The sequence below is a fragment of the Phaseolus vulgaris genome, chromosome 6 (genome assembly GCF_051622355.1).
Source record: "Phaseolus vulgaris cultivar YP4 chromosome 6, ASM5162235v1, whole genome shotgun sequence".
In the NCBI taxonomy this organism is placed as follows: Eukaryota; Viridiplantae; Streptophyta; class Magnoliopsida; order Fabales; family Fabaceae; genus Phaseolus; species Phaseolus vulgaris.
In genome coordinates, this window is record NC_143503.1 from 10,810,738 (window position 1) to 10,831,983 (window position 21,246).

At 34.6% G+C, this 21,246-nt stretch overlaps 1 protein-coding gene and 1 pseudogene across 3 annotated transcripts in view; both read left to right on the top strand.

Moving 5' to 3' along the window:
- Window positions 1–4,061: 4,061 nt before the first annotated feature.
- Window positions 4,062–21,246, top strand: part of LOC150026635 (uncharacterized) — a 37,429-nt gene continuing 20,244 nt past the window's right edge. The window contains exons 1-2 of one of the 3 annotated variants that reach the window (XM_090303431.1): window positions 4,062–4,241; window positions 9,110–9,279. In XM_090303431.1, coding sequence (XP_090159557.1) covers window positions 4,113–4,241; window positions 9,110–9,279 — 299 coding nt within the window. In that variant the 5' untranslated portion in view covers window positions 4,062–4,112. Of the gene's footprint in view, window positions 4,242–9,104; window positions 9,280–21,246 lie in introns of all 3 variants that reach the window. The other 2 variants (XM_090303432.1, XM_090303433.1) reach the window with 2 other exon arrangements.
- Window positions 6,362–7,601, top strand: LOC150026636 (uncharacterized; annotated as a pseudogene).

A 21,246-nucleotide genomic window follows, 5' to 3' on the forward strand; every position in this document is an offset into this window, starting at 1 on the left:
TCCCTTGTTTTGTTCTTATTTAGCTGCGTCAGTCTTCAGATTATGCATTCCCTTTTTTTTAATTAAGGTTTAACATGGGCATCATTATGGAACTATGGAAAGTTCAAACATCTAACCCATTTTTCTTTTAAATTCCATGGAACAATTCCCACCCTATCAGAAGCTTGTTTATTAAGGACTCACTCCCATTCCGACCAAAACTTGTTCCAACCTTTACTTTCTGCATGTTAAATTAGCAAAATAGCCACCATCAATTTTGAATCCAACTCTTTGCAATGTTTATAAGCTATAAAATTCAGGCAAATGCTCCCTGCACCCAATCATTTTTAACCTGCACCCAACATATTTTTTTAATTTCCAAAAATGCCCTTAATTCCGGAAATAAAAATCCAGAATTGAAAATAATATATTCCGGAAAAATAAATCCAGAAGTCATTATTGAGTTTTGGAAATAAAAATCCGGAAACCAAAATTAAAATTCTATTTCGGACAAAAAAATCCGGAATTGAAAAATAATACATTCCGAAAAAAAAAATCCGGAAAAGAAATAATTGTGTTTCGGAAATAAAAATCCGGAAACAAAAATAAAAAATCAATTCAGGATAAAAAAATCCATAATATAAAATTTCGTTCTGGAAAAAAATATCCGGAACACATATTTCGGAAATTTTTTTTAAGGACAGTTTCGTCTTTTCCGCTAAGATCGGGTGCAGTGATATGGTGCAGGAAGCAATTGCCTAAAATTCAAACACATTCTTCAAGCTTTTGAAGGCTTTTACTTCCTGCACCCCTCATTTTTAACATACATCCCACAATTGAGTAAAATAACTGAATTGCCCTCCGTCTTCTTCTCCCTTATTGCAACTCATCAACATTGTTGCAGAAGAAGAGGAAGAGAAGAAGGAGAACGTTGTAGTTAGAAGAAGAGTAAAAATAAAATCTTGTTTTAGAAAGCTTGTTCTAGAAAATTCAAACTGGAATATACATTCTGAAAATTGTTCTCGAAAGCTTGTTTTAAAATATATTTCATGTGATTCAAATATTTTATTCCAAAAATCTTATCATGTTTTAGCAAATGTATTCTAGAATGTATGTCATGATTTTTTGAAAAACGTGTTCCAAATTTTTTTTATAGAATATGCAACTTTAAGAAAAATAGTCCATTTAAAAAATTGTTGGAATACATGTTATAAAAAGGAAGGATGTAGGAAGTAAAAGCCTTTTTTTGAAATGTCATTATAATAAGATATGAGAAGTCGAATCCATTCTCCTTGTGACCCTCGAAAATTTTCTTTAAAAGTTCTATCAATTTTTCATTTAATACTCTACGAGATTTTCTTAATATTAAATTTGACTTTAAATTATTTTAAAATAGAAAAATCAAAAGCTATATTATTCCTTATTCCCTTTTAAAATAGAACCTGACAAAGTATAATAGTAAAGGCTTGCTGGATAGTTAAAACATATGCTTTCAAATTCCTTTTATTGTGCTTACGATTGTTTGCAACTCAGCTGCTAGATTATTATGAAGCATGTTGTTGAGACCAGAACTATCCACTTTCGGTTAGAACCACTCACCTTTTCTTAACGGATGAAGTTTTAAGATAACAAATCTAAATAAATCCTTAAATATTATTGCATACTATCATATTATGCTCATAAAGTTTCTAATGTTTGTTTTAGCAAGTAATACCATTAGACCTTCGTCATTAAATTCAAGTAAGACAATCTCTCTTTTATTCAATCTTTGTTAATAATTTGTTTGTGCTAAATATTTGTAATCACAAACTATTATTTCTAATAACAAAATGGGTGGTGATACTTTACAACATATATTAAAATACATCCATTCCACATTCCAATAAATTATTATTCTAATTATATTTATTTTATTTTTTAATTTAAGATATTATTATATTATTATAATTAGTTGTCAAATTAATGTTATTTATTATTTTTGTGTCAAAAGAAACTATTCTTATAGGGGCTTTGAAGTAAATAACTCTTCTTCATCTCCTCCTTACTGTCTTCTGGTATCTTGTTGACAACTTTGGGCTTCTAATTATTAGGCTAGTTGACTTAGACTATCTTTTAGCTAGGTAGACTTGGCTCTCTCTACTTAGTAGACTTAGTCTTCTCTCGGTTAGGTGGACTTGAGCTCACTGGGTGGATGTACCTGCAAGGTGCTCTAATGATAAAGTTAGAATCAGAGTCAGAATCAGTTTGATTAAGCTCTAATTTCATAAAAAAATACTCTACTTATCTGTTAATCAGATTACCTATTTATAGTTCTCATTATTGAGTTTTTATTAACTTTATTGGAATTTTACTTTTTACACCTTACAATTACTAAATGTGTTTTTAAAGCATTGGGCTTATTCATTGGGCATTGATACAATGTTACAACTGTTTTATTATTTCTTTATCTTTTTCTAATTTTATTGACCTATCGGCCTCTCGATCTTTTGGTCATGTATTCTCCTAACCAGTACAGAAACTTTTCATAACAAAATATAGTGAGTAGGCTTTTTTTATTATACATGCTTAATACAATCCTCATTATCCAACACATTACTTTTGCATATAAAGAAATTAACGATTTTAATGTTAAAAAAATATTTACATTTGGAAATTAATTATTGGAAGTGAATACAAAAGGAAATATCTTGGCTTGTTGTTATTAAAAAAAATATTGCATATATTCATGTAATATTTACTTGTTTTTACATTTAACATCCAAAAGGAAATGTAATCTTTCATTTCTAACTCTCAACATATGAGAGTATATCAAGTCATATCAATATAAAAGGATTTACAATCATATTGTCAAATATAAAGAGATATCGTTAATGAAGGTTAAACCAAACAATGATCATATTCTTAAAGATTACAATTGACCAAAGATTCAAGATCTCATTACTAAGCTAAAAAAGCATACAAAAGAAAATTGACTTATAAGTTTAAGTGGGAATTGTTCTTTGTGGGAAGTGTGAAACTTATGTATTCTTTATTATGTGAAGTTACTCGCCTTATGAGAATTCTTGCTATATCTTTTCTTTGAGAGTTATCTTTGCTACCTTCTACATTATGTGTTTATTTACCCATCTTATAATCAAGTTTTTATCAGTGAAATCCTTTAAGAAGTTTCTTAAAGTAGAACTAAGAATAGCCTAAGTGTTGTGGGTGAACTAGTATAAATTTGAGTTGTTGTTTCTTAGATGTGTCGCAACCGAAGTCACGACAGGACGATAAAATGATCTTTGTATAAGTATAGAAGAGTCACCTCTAGAGTTACGAAAAACCTTAAAAGAAACAGGTCTTAAAATCATATTTGGGTTCGGGAGTCGATTACATGTAAGGAATGTGTTAGAACCCTATGACATTCGTATCTTTAATTAAATGTGAAAAACGAATGTAGTTTTTTAATGTTTAATTTTCCACCAAAAATGAAACAAAATGCATAACAAAGAAAATATTTTTGAAATTTTTTATTTGGATGCGATAAAGATTTACATTATTTCTACGTATTTTTATCAATGGAAAAACAAGCTTTATGTAATTCTTTGAAAAAAGATTTTTCTATTTACATACTTTTAAATTTTTTAAATTTTGATAGTTTTTAGATTTTTGTATTTTTTCATAATTCACGTTTATTAGAGTATACGGTAATGTGAACGACTATGCTTAAAATATTTGCACCTTATTTCTATAATATGATAGTAAATATCATAGATACTATAAAATTTTGTTATATTGATGTGTTGTTGTACTTATAACTTGCTTTAAAATTCAATCTCAAGTATTGGCTTCATACCTTAGTATATGTCTAGAAGCACAATGAATTGAATAAAAACAAGACTGATATGTAATGTAATGGATGGGGTTTTATACTTGTGGCTGAGTAAACTACGAATTTGCTTTGAAACAAATTTTGTCTATTCTAGATTCTTGCGTGGCTTGTATTTATGATTGTAGAATAAAGGAAAGTTGGTTTTCTGTGTTCCTCTTAAAAGGAGAAAAAGAAAATAGATAATACAAAGTGAACAATGAACTAGAGTTAATTTCTCTGCCTTATATTTTATTGCAGAATGAGGTGACAAGATTACTTGAGTATGAGGAATCTTCGTTCACTCATTTTATATTGTGGGTGTGGAATGGGTCCAAATACTCTGGTTTACTTTGTATGGCTCTCTCATCTACCATCTACTTTCTCATGGGGGTTCTTACCAATATATTTTCTGGTAATGTTCTATTGTTCAGCATGGTATGTTGTATGTTCTGTTCGACATTATGTATTTGCAGAATAAGGAAAACAACCAATGAAAAAGTATTTAGTTGAAAGTATCTAGCAATTTTGATTGTGAATTTCCTTGGTGTTTAACTTTTAAGTTTAATCTTACTATTTTGTGTCTCTTCTACACGGTTTGCATCTAGAGCTGGATCAACGTTTGGAACTAGATCAACATCTAGTGCTTGGCTTCGTCTAATGCGTGTACTTCGTCTAACATATGTACATTATTGGGGTGCATGTACATTGTCTAGCGCTTCTTGCAATCTTTAACATTAGTACGACTCTTTTGGTCTTGTAGCATATCGTTTGGTGATGCTTGTATACTTGCATCTTGTTGAGACTTCGCCAACTTTGGTGACGCCTGCATCTTGTGATTATTTTGGTCTGATGCTTTTCTAGTTGAGTCTAGTCTTCAACAGACTACCTCTAGTGATATAAGCTATGTTTAGAGCAGTGAGCATGCCTCTGTCTTTTATAAATGATGTGTCTACATGAACTTGTTTTATCTCGCATCTTGTACTTATTGCGTGACTTGCATCTTGTTAACTTTCTATTCTTTCTACAAGAAATATCTTATATTATCTTTTGCTTTTGTCTAGTACTTGTGTCTCACTAGGTAGCTTATATCAGACGAACCAAACTGTCTTGTTTGTTATTATCAAAACTTGGGTGTCAATGGCAAGACTATAGGATTAAGACTTGCATCTTATCATTGGACTTGTCCATGCCTTAATAGAGTGTAGTTAAGGTAGATAAAAATCCAAACAAAGTCTATAATTCTAGAAGATAAATTAGAAAATCAAACAAATGAAGGTAATTAGTTATTATTACCTTTTACTAACTCCATTGACAAGACTTTGTATCTTCTGTTTAGCAATATCCATTTCTTCATAAATAAATCTCATGGTTGATTTCTCATCTAAATCCACGATGTGCAACACATCAGGTAGAAAAAAATCCAAACAAAGCCTATAATTCTAGAAGATAAATTAGAAAATCAAACAAGTGAAGGTAATTAGTTATTATTACCTTTTCCTAACTCCATTGACAAGATTTTGTATCTTCTGTTTAGCAATATCCATTTCTTCATAAATAAATCTCTTGGCTGATTTTTCATCTAAATCCACCATGTGCAACACCTCAGGTAGGGGAAGAACACTCGTGCAATTCAAAATATTTTTCCAAAACCCCTCATCCAGTATCAAATTTCCCCTCCATCTCTAGTTTTTACAAATTGATTAGATTGCCACACCTTGAATGTGAACATCCTAATAAGTGATCCTTTATTTCCATTCAAGCATCCCAACGTCAAATAAAAAGTGGCAAAACGAGTATTAGACAAATATGTTCCTTTAGTAAATTTTGTGTAATAAGGTAATAAGATTAGTTCTTTAATAAATGTAGGTTGTGATTTTTTTTACCACTCGCTATTGTCTCTTGATGAAGTGATATTTTCTTATCAAAATTCCCAACATTAAATAAATGTAATGAGCTGCATTGCACAAGGTGTCCGATATAACTTATGTCTCTTATTTGCTAGTTACAATTAGGATCACTTTTCCTTCTGCCAACCTCCTCAACATCATCCATCAACATTAGTTGCCTTACATATGTCAGAAGCATCATTTGACTTGAAAAAGACAATAAACAATCCCCTTAGGACTATTTACCAATAAATTAAGTATTGTTGTCATCCTACTATCGATCCATCACCTATCATTATTGTGCACCCATTTTTCTTCTAAAAAGTTTATGTTCATCCAAGTTTTGAATGGTCTATCCATCCTTTTGCTTCATATATTTCACCCTAATTTCAAGGTATGATGGTGGCTTAAATCAGATACTGTTAGATATTATTAGATATAATTAGATATTATGAGATATTATAGATATTACTAGATATCTCTATTTTGTAATGGGCTTAGCCCATATGTTTCTTTTCCAATATACCCAAGGGATTTACCCTATTATTTCTTTTCCTTTTAATATGGTATCTAGAGCATAAGGTTAGGGTTCAATTTTTTTGGTGAACCCACTGTTCACTGGAATTTTCCAGCCACTGCCCCATCGTCTCGCTGGAGCCGCCACCGTCGCCACTTCGCCAGAGCCGCCGCCGGAATCGTTGCCGGAGACGCTGCGTGAAACCGCTGCCGGAGCCTTCATCTTTGTCGCTGCACCAATTGACCGGTGACTGGATATGTCTTTATCCTCTATGGCTTCTTCCGCTTCCGCTGCCACTATGGCTTCTTTCGCTTCCGTTGCCACTATGGCTTCTTCCGCTGCCGCTGTTGCTACTTTCGCTGTCATTATGCCGGATCCATCTATTTATACTAATTATGTCAATGTTCAACTCTCAATTGACAAATTGGATGGAACCAATTATGACACTTGGGCCTCAGATATTAAGTTATGGCTTAAGAGTCAAGGTTATGTTGATCATCTTACCCATCCTAATGTTGCTGAAAATGAGGTTTCTTGTTGGTTAAATGTTGATGCTCAATTATGCATTGTTATCAAATCTACCATTCACTCATCTTTGAAACAAATTTTTCGTACCTATGAGACATGTTCAGAAGTTTGGGAACAAACAAAATTATTATACACCAATGATACTCAACGTCTTTAGGGTGTGTGTCAAAATCTCCTCACAATTGTTGCTCCCAAACGTCTTGATGGTACAATGGCAGAATATCTAGGTAAGCTTCATGCTCTTCTTCATGATTTTAATGAGTTATTACCTTCTGCCCCCACTCCTTCCCAAGAACTAGAACAAAGATCCAAGTTTTTCATGTTATTTGGTTTACATGGCCTTCCTGATGATTATTCTCATGTTCGTGATCAAATATTTGGATCTCCTATCGTGCCCAATTTTACTTCCACTTCTTCTACCCTTCTGCGTGTGTCAGGTAAACACACCACTGATATAACGTCTCATGTTGATGACTCTTCTGCTTTAGTTTCTCAGCATAATGATCGTACCCACCCTCACAAGCCGGGCAAAGGGCGTCACAAGTGTGACCATTGTGGCAAACTTGGCCACAAAATTGACAGATGCTATGCCTTACATGGTCGTCCTCCTAAATCTGTTGCGGTTGCTCAAACTGCTCCTGTGCAACCTTCTACTGTGGACCATACTTCAATTGATACCCCAGGCCAACTTGCTATTTTCAATGAATTTCTTAATTGGTATGAGGATCGTTAGAACTCTAGTTCCACGGCTTCTATTGCACATTCAGGTACATCTTTTGTTGGCCTCACTCACTCTACTTCCCTTGGCCCTTGGGTTCTAGATTCAGGTGCCACAGATCACATTACTGGTAATCAATCTTTTTTCTCTTCCCTATCTACTACGGGTTATTTACCTTCAATTACCATGGCCAATGGATATAAGGTACCATCACATGGTGTGGGTACTATTAACCTTTTTCCTTCTTTATCTATTGATAATGTTCTTTATGTCCCTGGGTCTCCATTTAACTTATTATCCATTAGTCCTCTCACTCGTTCCCTTGATTGTGTTATTTCTTTTTACCAAAGATTCTGTTTCTTTACAGGACCGGAGTTCGGGACGGATGATTGGCACCGAATGTGAGTCTCATGGACTTTATCAACTAAAAATCTCTGCACATGTTGGCGCGATTATGGATTCTCCATCTCTCATTCATGCTCGGTTGGGTCATCCTAGTCTTGCCAAGATGCAGCAACTTGTTGCAAGTTTGTCTAATGTGTCTAGTTTATCGTGTGAGTCGTGTCAGTTAGGGAAACACATTCGTAGTTCTTTTCCTAGTAGTGTCTCACAACGTGCTTCATCTCCTTTTGCCTTAGTTCACTCTGACATTTGGGGACCAAGTCGTATTAAGTCTAATTTAGTATTTCAATATTTTGTTACTTTTATTGATGATTATTCAAGATGTACTTGGGTGTTATAATGAAAAACCGTTCTGAGTTGTTTTCAATATTTCAAATATTTTACAATGAAATTAAAAATCAATTTGGAATTTCCATTCGCATTTTGCGCAGTGATAATGGACGTGAGTATCTTTCTCATACTTTTAAAAATTTTATGGCTTCTCGTGGTATTCTTCATCAAACTTCATGTGCTTATACACCTCAACAAAATGGGACAGTTGAGCGCAAGAATAGATATCTTATTGAAACAACTCGTACTATTTTAATCCATGGTGATGTTCCTCAGCGCTTTTGGGGTGATGTTGTTCTTAGTGCATGTTATCTCATTAATCGCATGCCATCTTCTGTTTTAGATAACAAAATTCCTCATTCTATTTTATTACCCTCTCCACTCTTTACCTCCCAAAGTTTTTGGGTCCACATGCTTTGTTTATAATTTTATTCTTGGTCTTGATAAATTATCTCCTAAGTCATACAAATGTGTGTTTTTGAATATCTTTTTGAGCTACATATCTGAATCATAAATCAGTTGTTAAATACTCAATAGAGTTTGAGTTAGTACTCAATATATGGATTTTGCATCTTAAGTATTAGTAACGGACTCAAGCAGTATTCAAACAGGCAGTGGATGCAACACAAGACTCTCTTGTAATCATTCTCAATAATATAATTTTGCATCTTAAGAATTTTGACATACTATGTATGTTAGTTATACCTTCTAATTCTATCAGTATTTGTTATATTATTATTTAAATACTCAATTAAATTTAAAATATACATTTTATTTATCTATTGTGTTAAATTTAAGATATATTTTCAAGATTTACAGTTCTCGTTTTTACTTTTCAATTTGTTTTAGGTGTTTCCCATTTTAATTTTTACAATAACAATTTTGATTTGGCAGTTCAGGCAATTCCTTTGTTTGAGACCGCTTTTGCAAGATGTGCAATTACCTTGATACTGTCATATTTGTGGTTGAGAAGGAGTGAAGAACCATTATTTGGAACATCCCAAGTTAGAATCATTTTACTTTCAAGGGCCCTTACAGGATGTATATCAATGTCAAGTTTTATATATTGGTAAGTGGTCATAGTTTTTCCCTCAATTTTAATTCCTTTCAGCATTTCATTTGTCCTTTTGGTAATTTTTCTCTACCAGACTTTACCCCTTCAATATTTATCTTTCTATTCTCATAAAAATGTCATAATTTTAGAATATTTTATCGTACTTTTAGGATGTTATTTGATACTGGATGATATTGTTTTCTTCAATGTTTAGTTTTTCATACATGATATATATTATTGCACTAATTCTTAGAAGTACAATAATGGATAAAAGCTTTAGCAAAAGAATTTGAATTGCATTTTGTAACTGATCATGCAAGTTGTAACTAATGATAAGAATCTAAAGACAATATTCTTCATATTAAGCTTTGTAAAACTTTTCATTTGTAATTTGACATCCCAATGATTTGCTTAATAAATAAAGTTTAGTGCAACTCACTTATTCCTTTTCAACCTTTTATTTCTATTAAACTCTAGGAAAGAAAGGAACATTCATATGAAATTGCGTGTTTATGAGACATGAATATACTTTATATATTGTGAAAAAGAAATTAGTGTAATACTGAAGACTGAAAATATGATAAAAAGAGCTTAAGAGATTAGGTATCTCTCAACTGATCTTTGTTATTTATAGAAGGAAATTACATCAGGAACATCAAAAGGTACAAGAAAAAGGTTGTATCTAGGTAATTAATGCTAATAAGTAAACAACTCATAGGTACAAAATATAGTAGTTTTCTATACAAACTACTTACTACCTATATTTAATACCTATTGCAACATTCCCCTTCAAGTTGGAGCATACAAATTGTATGTACCAAGCTTGGAAGAAATAAATTCAATTTGAGGTCCCCTAAAGGATTTTGTTAACACAATTGCAAGTTTATCATTTGAATCCTACAAACTCACTACAAATTTCCTTGGACAACAATTTTTCCCAAATAAAATAATAGTCAAGTTCTATGTGTTTATTCCTTTCATGGAACTATGGATTGGAAGAAATGTGGATAACAATTTTGTTATCACCGTACATTTTCATTTGTTTGTTCTAGAATTTTAATTCTAGAAGAAATTGTTAAACCTGGACAAGTTCACTAGTGAGAGACGTCACTGTCCTATATTCAACTTCAACTCTAGATCAAGCAACCACACTTTGTTTAATGTTTCCTCTAATGAGAACACAATACCTGTAGTGAAGTGTTTATCCATAGGAGGTCCTGCTCAATTAGTATGACAATACCCAAAAATTTGGGTATTCCCTTTATCTTCATATAATAAACCTTGTCTTGGAGCCCTTTTGAGGTATCTTCAGATACGGATGGTAACATTCCAATGATCAATACAAAGATTTTGCATAAACTGACTAACAACACCCACTGCAAAAGATACATGGAGTCTAGTAGTAGGGAGATAAATAAGTTTCCCAACAAGTCTTTTATATCTCTTTGGAGAGGTTCACCTTGACCTGCCATTAGTTTTGGTTTGGATCCATTGGGCTATCTATTGGTCTACAGTCAATCATGTCGGTTTCTTTCGTGATATGTAAAGCGTATTTCCTTTGAGAAACTACAATACCTTCCTTTGATTGAGCCACTTTAATGGCTAGAAAGTATGAGACTTCCAAGATCTTTGGTTTGAAAGTGATTACATAACTGTTTCTTTAGCTGTGAGATTCTAGTAGCATAATTTCCTATAATAACCATGTCATCAACATAGACAATTAAGTAAACACATTTTCTAGATGAGGTGTGACAATAAAAAACTGAATGATCTGCCTTACTGTTTTCATTCCAAAAGTTTGAACAATGTGATACAATATTCCAAATCAAGCATGAGGTGATTGCTTGAGACCACAGAGAGACAAATGTTACTTACCAACCAAGCCAGATTCCCCTTGAGCAACAAAACCAGGAGATTGCTCCATGTAAATATCCTCTTCTTGATCACCCGTGAAGGAAAACATATTTAATATCTAATTGACGAAGAGGCTAATCAAGTATAGCTACCATGGAAAAGAAGAGACGCACAATAGTCATTTTGGCTACGGGAGAAAATGTATCACCATAATCAAGGCCATAAATATGAGTATATCCTTTGACCACCAATCTAGCTTTGAGGCTATCAACTTCATTTGGCCCAACTTTAATGACATAAACTCAACGACAACCAACAACCTTTTGTTTAGGTGGAAGAGGAACTAAGTTCCATGTACCATTATGTTCAAGAGCCTACATTTCATTAATCATGGTTTGTTGCCATCCAGGATGATCAAGTGTCTCTTTCACATTTTTAGGAATTGTAATGGAAAATATAGAGCAAACAAAAGAACAATAGGAGGGGGACAAATGATGATAACTTGGAAAATTATAAATAGTTGCGTGCAGTGTGAGTACCTTTTCGAATGGCAATAGGCCAATTGGAATCGTCATTAATATTAGGAGGCATAGTATGGAACAACGATGGTGAAAGACTTGATGAACAAGACTCACCATGCAGTCTTGGACCTGTCATTGGAGTTAGTCATTGGGAGGTGATAAAAGGAGGAGATGGTCCAGGTGAATTGGGCTAATGAGAAGAATTTAAATTATTCAGAGTCATTGGAACAATGTTTGGAGTAAGATACACAGGGCTCCACTAAAGCATAGGCAAGACTTGGTGGACAACATTAACATCTTATGTGGAGGAAGAGAAGAAAGGAGTTTCTTGAAAAAAGGTGACACTTGCCGACATGTAATATCTTCTAGTGTCAGCTGAATAACATCAATACCCTTTTTGAAGACCAAAATATCCTAAAAAGACAAATAACTCGAGCTGAAAGTTTATCCCAACTTGGAGACATATCATGTACAAAACACACAACCAAAGACTCAAGGAGATTGTGAAACAAAGGTTCATCTGGAAACATAACGGAATATTGAACTTTATTGTCCCCTAGATTCATGTCCTTCACTAGTCAGTTGACATGTACTATGTTCTTGTATAACAAAAGAATTTTCATAAAAGGTTATTGAATAATTTAAAGATTTAGTTATTTGATTTAAGGAATTTAGGTTAAAGGGACAAATCGAACATGCTTTAGGTTCAAAGACGGAGAAAGGGAGATTGGACCAACTCTTTGAGAAGTAACTTTGGATCTATTTGTTAAAGTATTAACATAAGATTTTTAGTATGATAAAGGGAAGAAAATAAGGCAGCATTACCAGAAATATTATCGGAAGGTGGCGGGTGACCTTCACGCGCCTAGTTGTAGTAGATGGATATGACATACATGGCAGGGCGTGCCAGAGAAACAAAGGATGTGACTAGGTGGGTTGGACGTCGCATGATGAGACACACCTGATTTGATGATCGTTGAAGAAAAAGGTGGTTGGCCTACAACAAAAGCAGTGTATTCAATAAAATCATGGGAAGATCCAAACGAGGTGTTTGTTGTAACAAAACTTTGATTGGGAAGAACAACAACAACGGAGATGGATGTGGACGGCAAGGGATAATCACAAAACTAACAGAGAGGGATCAACCTCCTTTGATACCAACTTAAGACTTCTCTCGAATGATCTTTACTATTTATAGAAGAAAATTATATCAGGAACATCGAAAGGTACAAAAAAAAGGTAGGTTGTTGAATGTAACGGACTTAGCCCATAATTTTTATTATTCTGATATTATATTATTGATTCTGTTATTATGTTATTGATTCTGTTATTATTTTCATTTATAAATAAAAACTACCATGTGTGTATTTTACACAAGGGATATCAATCCTATATTTATCTTCATTCTTAATATGGTATCCAGAGCCTAGGGTTAGGATTCAATGTGTTTTGGGTGAACCCATTGTTCACCATCAGCCGCCACCACTGGCGTCGGAGCTACCATCGTCGGAGTTACCTTTGTCGGAGTTGCTGCAGTTGCCACCAATTGGATGGCAACCAGATCTATGGATTCGTCTCTTACCACTATGCCCAATCCATCTATCTATACTAATTATCTCAATGTTCATCTTTCTATTGGCAAATTGGATGAAACTAATTATGACACTAGGGCCTCAGATATTAAATTATGGCTTAAGAGTCAAGATTATGTTGATCATCTTACCCAATGTGTTCACATTGTTGTTGCAGATGATGCTTCCCGTTGGTTGAAAATTGGAGCTCAATTATGCATTGTTATTAAATCTACTATCACTCATTTTTATTACAAATATTTCGTGTTTTTGAGATGTGTTCATAAGTTTGGGAACATGCGAAATTATTATACACCAATGATACTTAACGTCTTTTATGGTGTGTCAAAATCTCCTTATTGTTGTTGCTCCCAAACATCTTGATGGTACCATGCCTGAATATTTGGGTAAACTACATGCTCTTCTTCATGATTTTAATAAATTATTGTCTCCTACCTCCACTCCTACTCAAGAACTATAGCAACGGTCCAAGTTCTTCATATTATTGGGCTTACATGGCCTTCCTGATATTCTCATGTCCATGATCTGATTTTAGGATCACCTGTTGTTCCCAATTTCACTTTCTCTTGTTCTACCCTTCTGCGTGTGCCAAGTAAACACATCACTGATATACCTCTTCTGCTTTAATCTCAGCGTTATGATCACTCACCCTTCCAAGTCTGGCAAAGGGTGTCACTGGTGTAAACATTGTGGCAAACTTGGCCACAAAATTGATCGGGTGTTATGCCTTACATGGTCATTCTCCTAAATATGTTGTGGTTGCCTATAATGTTCTTGTGCAACCTTCTACCATGGACCCTACTTCATCTGATATCTCAGGCCAACGTGCAATTTTCAATGAATTTCTTAAATGGTATGAGGGTCGTCAAAACTCTGGTTCCACTGCTTTTGTTGCACATTCAAGTACACCTTTTGTTGGCCTTACTCCAATTCTCTTGGTCCTTGGGTTCTCAACTCAGGTGTCACCGATCATATTACTGGTAATAAATCTTTTTTCTCTTCTTTGTATACCTTCGATTATTTACCATCCATCACCAATGGCTCTAGGGTCTCATCCCATGGTGTTAATACTATTAATCTTCTTCCTTCTTTATCTATTGATAATGTTCTTTATGTTCATAGTCTCCCTTTAACTTATTATCCATTAGTAGTCTAACTCGTTCTCTTGATTGTCTTATTTCATTTACCAAATATTACAGGACCGGAGTTCGAGACAGATGATTGACACCGGATGTGAGTCTCATGGTCTTTACCACCTACAAACATCTGCAAATGTTGGCACGGTTAAGGATTCTCCATCTCTCATTCATGCTCAACTAGGTCATCCTAGTCTTGTTAAGATGCAACACCTTGTTCCAAGTTTGTCCAAAGTGTCTAGTTTGTCTTGTGAGTCATGTCATTTAGGTAAACAAAGTTGCAAGTCTTTTTCTTGTAGCGTCTCACAATGTGCTTCATCCCCTTTTGCATTAGTTCACTCTGACATTTGGGGACCAAGTCCTATTAAGTCTAATTTAGGATTTCAGTATTTTGTTACTTTTATTGATGATTATTCAAGATGTATTTGGTTATTTTTAATGAAATCTCGTTCTGAGTTGTTTTCTATATTTCAATCCTTTTATAACGAAATTAAAAATCAATTTTGAGTTTCAATTCAAGTGATAATGCTCGTGAGTTTCTTTCTCATTCTTTTACCACTTTTATGAAATCTCATGGCATTCTTCATCAAACCTCATGTGCTTAAACCTCTGAACAAAATGGGGTGGCTGACCGCAAGAATAGACACCTTGTTAAAACTACTCGTACTATGTTACTTCATGGTGACATTCCTCAACGTTTTTGGGGTGATGTTGTTCTTAGTGCATATTATCTAATTAATCGTATGTCATCTTCGATTTTAGAGAATAAAATTTCTCATTCTATTTTATTTCCTCGTGAATCTCTTCATCTCTTACCACCTAAAGCTTTTGGGTCTACATGTTATGTTCACAATTTTTGTCCTGGTCTAGATAAATTATCTGCTAGGTCACACAAATGAGTTTTTTTGGGTTTACTAGATCTAAAAAAAATATAAATGATTTTCACTTTCTTTTAACCGTTATTTCATTTCTGGAAACGTTGCCTTCATTGAGTCTTTATTTATTTATTTTAAGTCTTTATCTTCTTCACCTGTGTCTCCATCTAAACAATTACATATTCCAGTTGTCTTTGATCCTTCCGTTATGTCTAGTGTGCCTAAAGATTCTCCTCTTCTACCACCTCTTCAAGTTTACAGTCATCGTCAGTCTTCCCATCGTCCACAGGATGACTCTCTTCTAGTGCCAAATCTTCCGTCCCTTCCGGCTCCAATAGTTGAACCTGATATTCCCATTGCCATTCGTAATGGTATACGTTATACCCGTAATCAATGTTGTCAAACTCGTAACTCGGAGGCGGATCAGAGAGATAAAAAAAACTCGTAACTCGGAGATCGTAACTCGACTCGAAAGAGTTACTATTAGAGTTACTATACATAAGATAATTCATGAAACGGTCCAAATTCATAATTTTGAGTAAGCTATGATTTTTATTTAGGATAAGAAAATGTGTTGGAGATGAAAATAATTGTAATTTTTTAAATGGGCCCAAAAAACCTAATTTTGAGTAAGCTGTGAATTTTATTTAGGGTTTCAGCTGCACATAAACAGAGCACATTCCATATTTAAATTTTAGTTAGGTTTTATTAGGTTAAAATTGAAATGGGCCTTTGGTATCTGTCTCTTAAGTAAGCAATGATTTTTATTTAGGGTTTCAGTCGCACACTACACCACATTCCATATTTAAATTTTGAATGAGGTTTTATTAGGTTAAAATTGAAATGGGCCTTTGGCCCAAAGTTATGTCTCTTAAAATTTAGGTTTAGGTATGTGCTGCCCGCATCTCTTCCTTCCTTATGCGCGGCGCCACCGCAACTCCTCCTTTCTTATGCACGACGCCGTCGCAACTCCTCCTTCTTTATGTGCGGCGCCGTCGCAACTCCTCCTTCCTTATGTGCGGTGCCGTTGCAGCTCCTCCTTCCTTATGTGCGGCGCCGTCGCAGCTCCTCCTTCCTTATGTGCGGCGCCGTCGTAGCTCCTCCTTCCTTATGCTTCGCCAACGTCATAGCATGCGTTTGCAGTGGTGTGCGAAGGCGGCGACGACGTTTGCGGAGGTACTGAAAGGCGGCGGCGAGCACGAGCGGCGCATTAGGGTTTTTTTTGGACCGCGTCATGGATCGCGGAAGCTCATGGATTGTTCGATCCAACCCTTGGATCACTGGATCGCTCCGATCCAGAGAGGGTCCGATCCCACCTCCGATCCAACTCGTTTTTGCCTAAAAGGATCGTAAATGCACAAGATCGGCGAGTTAATTCGCGATCTTGACAACATTGCCTGTAATCCCTCTCCACATTATAATGCTTTAATTTACTATTGACTATTTCAACCCTTTTTACTGTCACTCAAGCATTGGGTGTATCCATCTTGTAGTATATGTTGATGACATTGTTCTTACAAGCAGTGATCACCATGGCATCTTACAGGTTAAACAACACCTTTGTCAACATTTTCAGACCAAAGATCTTAGCAAACTCATATATTTCTTGAGGATTGAGGTAGCACAATCAAACAACGGTATTGTTATTTCTCAGAGAGGACGTACGCATTCTATATTTTTGGAGGAAACTGGATTAACGAATTCAAAATCAGTTGAGACACCTATGAATCCTAATGTCAAACTCGTACCTAGTTAGGGGAAGCCTTTCTCAGATCCTAAGAAGTACAAAAGATTAGTTGGAAAGTTGAACTATCTTACTATCACTCGTCCAAATATCTCATTGGTTGTTATTGTGGTGAGTCAATTCCTTAATTCACCTTGTGTTGACCATTAGAATACATTAATGGTTCTTTTGAAAAAGGCTTGTTATATGATCACAATAATCATACTAGAGTTGTATGTTATTCATATGCTGATTGGGAGAGGGTCACTATCTGATAGAAGATCTACTTCCGGATATCGTGTTTCTATTGGTGATAATTTATTTTCTTAGAAAAGCAAGAAACAAAATGTTGTGGCAAGATCTAGTGTTGCAGCAGAATATAGACCTATGGCTTCAACTACTTATGAGTTTATTTGGCTTAAACAGTTACTCAAAGAATTGCAATTTGGAGAATTCAATCAAATGACACTCATCTGTGATAATCAGGTTGCTCTTCATATTAGTTCAAATCCCGTCTTTCATGAAATGACCAAACATATTGAGATTGATTGTCATTTCATTCTAGAAAAGATTGTTTGGAGATATCAAGACTGAATTTGTTAATTCGAATGGTCAATTAGCAAATATTTTCACTAGATCTTTACAGGGATCTATAATTGATTATATTTCTACCAAGTTTGGTACATGTGATTTATATTTACCAACTTGAGGGGGAATGTTGAATGTAACGGGCTTAACCCATATTATTATGTTATTGATTTTGTTATTATTTTTATCTATAAATAAACACTCTTATGTGTGTATTTTACACAATTGATATCAATCCTATATTTATTTTGTTCTTTCTTAATATAGGTAATTAATTCTATTAAGTAAACAACTCATGGGTACAACGTGTATAACAGTTTTCCAATACAACTACTTACTACCTAACAATAATAAATTGGGGAAATGTGTTATCCTCTAATAAAAAAAAATATGATATAGGAATAAATAGAACATTCCTAATAATACATATATAATCAAGATATTCTTGATTTTATATAGTATCAACATTTGTTTAGCATTCCCCCTCAAGTTTGAGCATTTAAGCTGTCTGTGCCTAACTTGTTGCAACTATAATCTATCCTTGGTTGTTATAGAGACTTGATGAATATGTCAACCAATTGTTCATCGAAGTTGACAAATCAAGTAGTGATGTTTCTAGATTCTAGTTTGTGTCTTATGAAATGATAATCTACCTCAATAGGTTTGGTCCTCATGAAAGATAGAATTAGAGACAATGTGTATGCTACTTTGTACATACAAGGTGCATTTTGGAACTTCCTACAAATTTAGGTTCTTTGAGGAGTTGTTTTGTGTATGCTACTTTGTACATACAAGGTGCATTTTGGAACTTCCTACAAATTTAAGTTCTTTGAGGAGTTGTTTTAGCCATAAGTGAATATTGTCATTGCCTTGTATTCTGCTTCTACACATAATCTTGCCACAAGATTTTTTTTCCTTTCCATGATATTAAATTACCTTAAATTATAACACCATACTTTAAAGTGGAGCGCTATCGCTTGGTGACTTTCCATTATTTGTATACATGATGCCTTTTCTAGGAGCCTTCTTAATGTACATTAAGATCTGTATAATTTCCTCCCAATGGTCTTGACAAGGAGGGTTTAAAAGCTGACTTACTATGCTTACTACAAAGGTGACGTCAAAATAAGTCACAGTGAGGTAATTTAGCTTACTAACTAACCTTTTATATCTCCTAAGATTCGAATACAATTCTCCTTGGTTAGGTATAAGTTTGACACTTGGATCTTGGTGTCTCCATAGGCTTGGTATTTATCATCCTTGTTTCTTCTAGATTGTTGAGAGCATATTTTCTTTGTGATACGGCGAAACATCCTTGAAATGTGTCACTTTTATGCCAAGGAAATACCTTAGGTGTCCAAGATCTTTTATTTGGAACTTTTGAGCAAGATATTAAAATGGGATAGATACATCCTTGGGGAGGATGACGATAGAATATAAAATTATTAGAATCACTTTGTATTATTCCAAACTGCTAGATGACAGTATGAAAATGCCCAAAGCATGCATGAGGTTATTGGCTGAAGCAATATAGGGACTTACATTGACAACATACTATATTAGATAACTCTTTTTAAGTAATAAATCCGTAAGGTTGCTCTATGAAGATCACCATGTAGAAATGCATATTTGATACCAAGTTGAAACAAAGTCCAGTGGTGAATAACCGCGATGGAAAAGAGAAGTCAAATAGATTTGATTTTTGCAATAGGTGAGAAAGTTTAAGTATAATATTGGTCATAAATTTGTTTGTATGCTTTGCCCAACCAGCTGAGCTTTATAGCGATCAATGTTACCATTAGGTCCTGTTTTTCTACTACCACTGAAACCTCACCGTTGATTTCCCAACTGGAAGAGGAACCACCTAGTACCACTACTTTGAAGGGCACATGTCTCGCCAATCATTGCTTATCCCCACTGTGAGAGATAAAGCTTCACTAAGAGAGTTAGTCATAGGAATAAAATAATGTGCACACATAAGTATAATTTATGGTGGATAGCCAATGATAACTGAGTTTTGTATAGTGGGGAGAAGGGTTACAGGTAGAATGTTTACCATTCTCAATAAGAACAGGCTAATCATATCATTTTTAGACAAGATAGAATGAAGTATGGGAGATGGTGTCGAGGAAGGATCAAGCATGTCCTCCATTATATCACTATCTGTCGAAGATGGTTCCCATCTTGGAATTTCAATAGGCCGTGAAGGATATTAGTATACTTGAAGAGGTGCTGGAGAAACATCATATTTATGGTAGTGGTGGGATAGTGACTGCATATTTTCATTTGAATGAACAACTGTATAATATGGAACAAACATAAAGATAGAAAGAGACTACAACACACAAAACACAAAACACAAATAAAGATCATGAGAGAAACATCGATACCATTTCTGAAAACAGTGTTGTCCCACGAATACACATTTAAATAACTAAGAAGAGAGTTTAACTTTTTTTTTTAAAAAAAAACAAAAATTAAAATATGGGGGGACTAGACCAAAACCCATATATTAACAAAAACGATACATAGGTAGACTATACCTATTCATAAAGAATTCTAAGAATAGACTAGATGGAAGCCTATTAAACCAATGAAATGATTTTCTATGAATAAATCCTAAATTAGCCAACTTATCAGCACACGCATTCCCTTTGCGAAAAATATGAGTAACCCTAAACCTAATTTTCCCGCAGTAATTAAGACTAGTATTCCATCGATTACGAAGCATCCACGGAACATTAGTCCTAGCAGTAAACGCAGCACAAACCAAGGTAGAATTACATTCAAGCCATACTATTACGAAGTGGACTTTAAGCCTAACTCGACCCCATAAAATCGGCTCAATGGGGTGAGGTTTGCACCCACTTATATACTATGAAAGGCTCTAATCTCTAGTCGATGTGGGATCTCCAACACACCCCCCTCACGCCGAGACTACCAACTCGTGCGTGGGACTATATATTATGGGTGGTCCGATAGCGGCCCGATAGCGGGTGGCACGATAGGCCCAACACAAACACTCGCTAGGATAGGCTCGAAATGGCTCTGATACCATATTACGAAGTGGACTTTAAGCCTAACTCAACCCCATAAAACCGGCTCAATGGGGTGAGGTTTGCACCCACTTATATACTATGAAAGGCTCTAATCTCTAGTCGATGTGGGATCTCCAACACATACATTAGTAAGCCCCATCTTTTGAGCTTCCTCCGAAGCATGTTTAACTCCATATAACTCAACAACTATAACAGTCTAAACTTCAAGAAACGCAGAGAAAGCACCAATAATCTCCCCCATACTCCCAAGAAAAATACCTCCACAAGTAGCAAGATCAGGATATCCCCTAACAGCCCCATCAATGTTAATTTTAACCCAGCCTGGATATGGGAACTCCATCTAATAGGAAGAGAGTTTAACGTAACTAGGTGTGAGGTTATGTACACAACTTATAGTACCAAAAGCATGTGGAGGAAGAATGTAAAGAGGGAAATGAGGAATGGGTACCCGATCATTAAGAACAAATGATGACATGCAATTGAATGAGATAACATGCTATAAGGTCAATATCCCAAAAAAACAGTGTGGAAGATGATTGTGAAGATGTGTATGAGTAGTTTCGATAAGAACTTTGTTTTTGCTTTATGCTACTTCATTTTGTTGAGGAGTATGAGGACATGTTGTTATAGGATT